At 51.8% G+C, this 9012-nt stretch overlaps 1 protein-coding gene across 1 annotated transcript; it reads left to right on the top strand.

Moving 5' to 3' along the window:
* Positions 1-579: 579 nt before the first annotated feature.
* Positions 580-8684, top strand: LOC34619311 (cilia- and flagella-associated protein 57). Its single transcript, XM_026333991.1, has 14 exons — positions 580-887; positions 1119-1347; positions 1804-2017; positions 2488-2721; positions 2803-3120; positions 3539-3719; positions 4257-4524; positions 4823-5110; positions 5245-5600; positions 5760-5859; positions 6189-6468; positions 6574-6703; positions 6993-7173; positions 7593-8684. Exons 1-14 carry the CDS (start codon positions 580-582, stop codon positions 8682-8684), a joined length of 4179 nt encoding a protein of 1392 aa, XP_026189776.1.
* Positions 8685-9012: the final 328 nt, after the last annotated feature.

Here is a 9012-nt window from a genome sequence, read left to right as displayed (position 1 = left end):
GATAAAGTGGCCGAGACCCCCTTTTAAAGCCCTAAGCCGTTGCTGCACGAGGCAGCGCTCTGCTTCGGATGCTATATTCCCTGCATCCCGAACACTTGTTTCATTTGTGGGATTAAGGAAAGTAGACAGTCTGCTGCTTACTGCTTCTGCAGACAAGCGGCGAAGACGGGAGCAGCCGCCCTCTGGTAGGCCAATGCGCTCCCGAAACGCAGGTTCTGAAAGGCACGAGGACTGGCTTCATGCCCACCGCCTCAGACTGCAGGCGAATTTCCCCAGCAGGCGAATCAGCAGGCGTCCAGGAGTGCTGTCGTCGACTGTGAACCTCTGGCCCTCAAGCCTGAGCGGACCGTCGTGTGTTGAATACATCTACGCAGTTTGCTCTCGAGCCGACTAGTCTGAGCAAAGGCTCAAGCAGCGGCATGCGGGTCCACATGTGCTGCTGTTCTGTGCCTCCTCTTTCTTGTGTTTCTATTGAGGGGCCTTTTGGTCGCAGTCTCTTCGAACAATCCAAGCCACTCCCCGCAGGTTTCTGGTCCACTTGCTGAACTCGACTTATCGCTGTAGAACTGAGGTGCAAAAATGAGTTTCGGTGGCTTCACCGAAGGCAAACGACCCTCCCAGGGCACTCAGAGGAGCTCCGTGGCAGCGGTCCATCAGAATGCCACTGAGCGTTTTGCTCTGCCTCCAGTTTCTCTGAGTTGCCACCATGTGTTTGGTTCTAAGCCGAACGTTAGGGGCGGAGTTCATTTCACCGAGGCTTCAGCAGTGTGCTACCCCTGCGGCCGCCTGATGGTGCTGCACAAGCTGGAGAAAAAGGCGCAAAAGTTCCTCCACGGGGCAGACGAAGGGCTAGAGACCGTCTGCACTGCTGTCTCGCAAAACAAGAGGTGAACGCGGGGAAGAGCTTCTGTGGCTTTTCCCTGGAGTAACGGGCACCAGCACATGGGCAAACCTGAGGCTGCACGCTGCAGTCAGCATTTCATCCACTGAGGAAACTAGGCCCTTAGGATCCTGCCACGGCCGAAGACTCCCTTTGGCCTTAAGAGCCTTAGCATGAGTAAACTGAATAGCGAGATCGGCTCAAGCGAGTTGTGACCCTTGTCTCGCTGGCGCTTCAGGTACTTGCTAGTGGGCGAGCGTTCTGAGCGTAGGGCCTTAGTTTCAGTGTACGACTTGATAACTCTAAAGACGAAGAAAACGCTGGCATTCGCGGACTGTCAGTCCACCGAATTTCGGTCCGTCGCATTCTCCGGGGATAGCAGACACATCCTCGCCCTTGGAGGACCCCCCGACTGGTGCCTCGTGTACTGGGCTTGGGAAAAGGCCAAGGTGGTTGCTTCTTACAAGGTGAGTCGGTCCGTCAGAAAGCTCCGCGTAAAAGGCGATCCTGCTGCCTCTTGATACCACTGGTCGCATCCTCGAGAATTTGCCACTCGCGAAACGCCTCGCGGAGGCGAGCCGCACCTATACACTTGCCAGGCTACGCGCTTCATGCCTTGCCGATCTCGCTTCTCTCCACGCGCCTCCGACACGCCTGTACACAGAGTGCCTGATCCCTCGTACTAGGCGAATGCTTCACGCCAAAACCAAAGAGCCAATAACGAGCTGACACCAAAACAAACAAAAGCCCGTCATGCACGGCACTTGCGCATAAACTCCGTCGACGGCGTAGAGGCGCTCCAAGCGCTCTGTCAGCAGCAACTAACGAGCAGCCCTAAGTTGTGCTTTCACGGTTCTTACCAGTCAGGCTGCAGCTTGTCTCTTTTGCCGGCCGTCTTGCTTCTGTGCATCGCTCATTCGCAGCTTGGGATGCCGTCACTGGAGTTCTGCGAATGCTCCTTCAATCCTCTAGACTCCTCTATTGTGTGCTTGGTGGGAGATGGTGTCAGTCGCATGTTGAGGCTGCAAGACGGCCAGCTGCGCGTCATGCAGAACTATCTTTATAAAAGACAAGGCCAGCAATTTACCAGCCACGCGTGGCTCTGTGACGACTCGCTCATCGTCGCTTCACACAGTGGTACACAGCATCTCACGCTGGTAGCTTTCCAGCCGATCTCGCGCTTTGCCGCCATCACTTGTGCTGCTTGTCCTTCACTCGCGGCTGCAACACAAAGAGCCTGAGTCGTGCACTCGATGAAGAACTTTTTGCTGCTGCGTTGCTTGCTTTTTGGATATTGCTGCCCATGGAGCTGCGTGTGTGAATGTTGCTCAACTCAATAATATGTCCGTTCGCGGTTACATGCACATCGGCACTCTCCCACGGTCTCTATCTGCGCATGTATGACAAAGCGCTAGGGGTATGCACAGAGGCAGGCCCTCCAAGTCTCCTCTTGCCCTTTCATATGAATCCACCCGACTAACTGCGCCCACGTTGGCTACCTGCGCCTCAATTTGTCTATGTATTGGGCAGTATCCGCACTCTTCCTGTGCGTCGCACGCATGTATGCGCCTCTGTTTGTATCCACCTTGCTTGGATCCTCCTCCCAGGGGACTTAACACTGCTGGATGGAACGGGCGACTTTGTGGCAACGCTCAGCTGCTCACCTGGACTTCCAGGCACGCTGCGCTGCCTGGTGCCTACCTCGAAAGGCTTCGTTTGCGGAGGTGCGGGGGCATCGATCCGCATTTTCGAGAAAAGCCAAGATCCTACGGAGATCTACGAACTCACAACGGACGTCTCCGTAGACAACCAGGCAGCCGGTGAGTCTGGCACTGACAGATGTAGCCAGCTTTAGGCCCTTGCGCGAGAGTTCTGCACGCGTTTTTCCGCGGCGCTAAGCGGCCAAGGAAAAGCTAATGTAGCGGGCACGTGCACAGCGCCACACTCTGCCCTTCGAAGAGCAGCGACTGCGGCTAGTGAGAGCTGCCGCCTCGGAAAAAGACGCTACAGCGGACGGCGGGTGGCTCTGTGCCTTGGTGCTCTTGGAAAACTTACAGAGGGAACACACGTGAGCAGCCTGGCGATGAGTCCAAAGGAAGACACCGTTGCAATAGGGCTGTCTAACGGGCAGCTCTTTCTGCTGTCGCTAAAGGCCAAAGCCCAGCATGGCCCCCACCAGGCACCAGCAACGCCAGTCTTGTCTTTCCTGCACACTTCGTTCCACACGGGCGCCATATACGGTAAGACAGAAGAAGAAGGCATTTATGCCATGAAGCATGCATTCCGTACACAGGCTTCCACACTCTGCTTCCCTGCTGAGCGGCAAAGGTTCTTGCTGCAGTGCAGAGCCGAATACTCGGCAGCGTTCAGTCTATTCGCGTATGCATAGTCGCCGTGCCTTAATATTTCGCACTTAAACAATCGAAACAAGTAGTGAGACCTAGCACCGACTTCCCCCCACTTCTGTAGGAAAAGCGAACCCTAATGATAATACCGCGCCCAGGATCAGTTAACTAAATGCGAAAACACGCGCACATTGCCTTTTTGACATTTCCTTCTGCGGCACGTAAAGATTCTGTGATGGCATGCAAAGTCAAGCCCGGCTGGAGCACTATGCCGCTGCAGAATGCGCGCTATTCCCTTTCCTGCCATCCACAGGAATGGACGTCTGCACCCAAAAGCCTCTGGCAGTGACTTGCGGGGATGATCAAACTATCCGAGTGTGGGATTTCTTAGAGCGCCGATTGGAGCTGTGTCAGAACTTCCCGGAGGAAATATTCTCCGTGGCTTTCCACCCTTCCAGCTATCACATCCTTGCGGGGTTTGCAGATAAGCTCAGGTAAGGCGCTAGCAATAACTGTCGCTGCCTTTTGCACCCTTCGCTCTTTATGAAGCTTGAGAACAGCTGTTGGTCAGGTGCAACTACACTGGTCTGAGCAAACAAACTACCAGACACTCTAGGAGATTCGTTTGCTGGCACTCCTGCGGCTAACAGCCCGCCTATAAGATAACTAGCTCTTGGAAGGCCCACTACGATAGACTTCTGGCTTGCCCTACGCCCTATAAGCCCACACTTGTTGCACTGCCTGCAAGCGGAATATGATTCTAATGTGCAGCTGAATCTTTAGGTGGCTGATCGTTCTCGCTTCCCGCTGCCTGCACAGCCCGTTTCAGCATTTCGCTCCTTCCCTCCCTCCACATATCTGGCGTCGTTTTCCGTTTGTCTGTCAATGTGTGCTTCTCTCGCGTCTGCCAGCTTGCCTCTGCCATGGGCCTCTCTTGATCACCTGCGGGGTGTACCCTGCCTGCTTCTGCGTAGCTGCCGCTTCTGTCGTCGAAGCTGCTTTTCTCTGTCTGCCTGCCCTGCACCCCGCAGGCTGATGAACCTTATGCTCGGCGAGTTGCGGACGGTCAAGGAATTCGCGATCAAAGCAAGTCGCGAGTGCCGTTTTTCTCATGGAGGGCACATGTTTGCTGCTGCAAGTGGAAACATGATTGAGGTGTTCAACATGTATTCCTGGACTCATCAAGCCACGCTTCGCGGGCACAGCGCCAGAGTTGCATCCTTTTCGTGGTCTGTGGACGACCGCTCTATTGCCTCAGCCGGGCACGATGGCGCTGTGTATGAGTTTCTTATTGACAAGGTGGGTTTTCGCAAGCACTACCATACTTCTTAAACGCCATTCCTGGGTGCAGACAGCAAACACCTTTCCCCGTTTATTACCATAAGGTGTGAAACTACTAGTCATAAGCTGAATCCATATCGGTGCATGAAGAGCTGTCATGACCTTTGAGCGGAGCACTCTTGCTCCAGATGCCTAAGGGTAGACGGGCGCCACTACGTAACTGAGAGCACCCGGCAAAGAGCAAAGTGAAACAACGGACTTACGTTTTCGCCAGGAGGGAACGAGGACACAAGACTGCGTACAAAAGAATGTGCAGCTCTATTCGATCGTGCAAAACCCGCTGGAAAACGGCGGCGAGACGTCAGAGCTTTTCGCCGTTGGTTCCGACGCATGCATCAAACAAATTCAACAATCCCAGCTGCTCGAGTGCTACGATGCCGTGGAGCCTCAGGGGGCGATTGCTGTCCTCTCCAACGGGCGTGCCTTCTTCACGGGAGTTTCCGTTTCAGGACTGCCCGGATCGATCCGCTGCTACAAGGCGCCAATATCAGGCGAATATGGAAGGCATATGTGTCATGAAGGTAACTGCGTGGCGTTGCATCCGGTGCCGCAGCCTACCCTCTATAGATCCAGGTTGGACATTGTTATGTGGAAAGCCCCTTTATGTAGCATCTAACTGGACAGGAACAACAGCTTGCAAACAGAGACAAGAGTACTTGAGCACCCCTGGCATGGCAGTGGTGTGCAGGAGTCAATGCTCTGATGGCTTTATTTGCAGGTCCAGTTACCCGCCTGGCAGTCGCCGCGAACAATTCTATCCTTCTGAGTGCTGGCGCAGATGGAGTGTTGTGTGTGTGGAATGTGAATGACCGAGAAGCAGCACCCGTTGAACAATCCACCGTAAAATACATGGCTGAGGTGTTAGTGGATAGGACGCATCTTATGGAGAGGCAGAGCCATCTAACTGAGCTCGAACGACAAGTCGAAGATGTGTCCAACCAAATGGATTTTCAGCAACGCAGATTTGAAACCCAGCATAAAGATGCCATGAGCCAGTTGGAAACGCGATTCAACAAGGAGCTGGCAGCGGAGAGGTAGCCCCGAGACACAAGTCTTTCGTCTTCGAATTTCCTTCCTGTTTTTCTGCGTTTCTAAATCGCCTAGTTACTTAGGGTCATGCCTAGTCCTAGTTTATGTGCGCTTTCCTCCTTCATGTCGCGGCTGGAGTAACGTGCGGCATCTGCGCACTGCAGGCAAAAGTTTGACATTCTCAGAGAAGAAAAACTCGAGGCAGAACGCCTTTTTCACGAGCAACTCGAAGCGCAGGAGGAACAGCACTCGGCGGCAATTCAAGTGAGCCGAACCCCTATAGGCACATCATCAAAAGTGATTCGTCTAAAGAGCTTTCTTCTATCTGCACTTTACCTACTTATTCACTTCTGGAGGAAAGCTACAGCGCGGCAGATAAGGTAGGTTGCAGATTACTGGCTGAATGTAAGTGCGCCTTTCTATAGACCTCCTCCTGATCTTGGATTGTGTGTAAATCGGGCTGTCATACAAGGCATCGTCAATGCGCGTTGCTTGGCTAGAAAGCTTGCTTAGAAGCCGTCATACCACCTTATTTCTCTCTTAGCTCCCTTTTCCGTGCGCAGAAGAAGGATTATGCTATATCAACGTTTTAGGTTTTTACTAGACATATTAGCCTCCTGCCTTTTACCGTAACCTCAGCCGCGCTACCGAAGATACCATCGGCTAAAATGTTGGTGCTCAACGCTGGGTTGATCTCTTTCTGTTCACCTTGGTGTGCCTTTTTGTGGCAGACTCTAGAAGCTAGGTTTCACAGCAAGCTATCTGTAGAGCTAGGCCGTCAGAAGAAGCTAGCTCAGGAGAAGGAAAAGGACAGGCAAAACTGGGAAAATGAGAAGGACAAGCTCCTCAAGGAAACAGCAAGTAAAGAGCAAGGTAACCCGCACTGATATTCAAGTTGGTGTCTACACTACGCCGCATGTAGAGTGGGTTTTGCACTCGAATTACTGCAACGCCTTCTGTCTTTGTGGGCTCGGACAGAGTGGAGCCGGCAGATGACACTTCAAGCAAAACAGGCAGAGGATGAGCTGCAAAGAATGAGAGAAAGCAAAGAACTGGCGCTGAAGACGCACCAGGAACTTTTGCAACAAGTGGAAGAAGACGCAGACAGGCAAGCGCTTTGCTATGTCGTGGTAAGGCTGGCAGCCTACCCAACCCCCCAGGAACTCGTCTGTCTGCTCACAGTAATTCACACTTTGAAACTGGAAAGCTTGCCATTAGTGATGTAGTGGAGAAGGTATTGCATTCAATAGAAACAGTGCACTCCATACTGAGCAAAGCCTCACTTTGTGGCGGACTACCAACTCAGGATGTGCATAGTTTCTCGTATCCGGCTCTCGTACGTGCGGAATGCATACACGCGGGTTTCGCTTCTACCTATCTGTATTATTGGCCGTCAGGGAAATTGAGAGTCTGAAGGAAATGTACGAACGACGGCTGGCAGAGGAAAATGCGGAAAAGGTCAAACTGCGGGGCCAAGCAGGCATCTTTCGGCAACGCTATGAAGACGCAAAGGAGCAGGCTGAGCAGCTGAGAGAAGCAGCAAGAATGAAGGAAGAACGTGCTGCAAGGCTAAAGGCTGTAAGTCTAGATAGGAAGCAGCTAAAAGGGGAGAGCAAATGCCTGACTAGCTGCTAGCTTTAATGAAGTATACCAGGGGAAAACTGTCTTTAGTCTAAAAGCATACACTAGAGCGTCAATTTACAAGAAGGATTGCGCGTGGTGGCGACTCGGCAAACAAAGGGATTCAACTGTGTTATTTGTGTTTCCATAGTCAAGCAGCATGATTATAAGAGAGCTTTTCCAAAGCTGCATTGCAGTTTCCTGGTAGCTAGGTGGCTCTACATAGTGCACTGAATCTCTTTCAGTAATGCCTTGATGAAGCTTCTACTTCGTGTATGAGGTGGACAAAGCTTCAGCCAGCTTCAAAGTCATACTTGTAACTCAGCTGGGAATAAAAACATTCCCAACAGGCAAATTTACTGCGTGCAATATTTCAGGATGTTGACAAGCTAGTGGCAGACCGCACGGCCCTGAATCAAGAGCTACAAGAGAGAGACAAGACGATAGGCGAAAAAGAGCAAAGGATTTACGATTTGAAGAGGCAAAACCAGGAACTGGAAAAATTCAAGTTTGTCTTAGACTATAAGATAAATCAGCTTAAAGCAGTGATTGATCCTAAAACTCGCGATATCCAAGAGATGCAAGCGCAGATCCAAGCCATGGACTCGGAGTTAGTGGAGTATCACCGCCAGGGGAAAGTGTCTGCCATGGAAATGGAACAGCTTAAGCTCAAGCACAAAGCACTGCGCGATGAAATCAGTGCACAGAGGCAGAAAATTGCTCAGGGGGAGCAGAGGATGAGGCGACTGCAATTGGACATTTACGAATGCATGCAGTACCTCCAGGACCCGCACACGCTGAAGCAGCGTGTGACCGCACTTTATAGGAAGTACCTGACTACCACTTTACCCCCATCAGAAGTCGATACCGACATTTTGAAGGAACAAACGCGGCAAAGAGATTACTTGGAAAAGTCTGTAGAGTGCCTCAAGAAACGCTTGGGCAAAGACTCAGAAATGCACCGGCAGGACAATGTAAAGCTCATGCAGGAGAATGCGGCTCTCATCTGTGAAATTAACGACCTGCGAAAGGAGTTACTTGCTCTTCAGTCCGACAACCGCCAACGGAAGTTTGCGGGGGCGCCTAAAACTGAGCGAGACAATGTGCGCTCGGCGCGGCGCAAGACGCCCAAATGTGAGGGCAACAGCACGCTATATGACAAAAACTCAGGGGATCCACGGCCCAAAAGCGTCAAGCTCTCCGCTACCAGAAGTGCTGTGCCATCATCTCCTTGCATTCAAGGAAATCCTCCCGTCAATCAGAGTCAGCTGGAAGAGATAGAGCCAGGAGGGACACAGGCGAGTGACAAGGTGGCAGAGGAATGTGCCAAGCTTATTGAAACACAGGCTAGTGAAATTGGAGCTCTGAAAAAGAAACTAGAGCTTGTGGAGAAGCAGCTAGAGACTAAAGACGTTTTGGCAAGTCGCGAAAGTAATTCCCACGAAATAATTGATACGACATCTGCATAATCCTGAGGATCCAAGTGCTTTGGAAGTGAAAATTTTACAAATTAAAAAACTTTCACGATAATCCTGTGGATTTATTCCTCCTCTGTGGTAGATGGATCATACTGGAGTGACCTCACATCCTGCTAGACGCATATCCTGTTTGGTGCCAGATTACGGTCGAAACGTACTCAGGATGCTTTTGTAGAGGCAGTGATTCTTGAACAAGGCAGTTCAAATTCATTCATCCTCTCACTACGAATGTGCCGGTAATTACCTTCACAGCGAAGCAAAGGTGGAGGGCCACCCGTTACTTGTGTGAATTTCTCCCCTCCGGGGGTTGTTACCCCGT

This window comes from Cyclospora cayetanensis, unplaced genomic scaffold, assembly GCF_002999335.1.
Source record: "Cyclospora cayetanensis isolate NF1_C8 unplaced genomic scaffold, CcayRef3 CcayRef3_contig_34, whole genome shotgun sequence".
Lineage (NCBI taxonomy): Eukaryota > Apicomplexa > Conoidasida > Eucoccidiorida > Eimeriidae > Cyclospora > Cyclospora cayetanensis.
The sequence above is the reverse complement of the archived record's forward strand: the minus strand, read 5'-3'. Positions and strand labels throughout refer to the sequence as shown.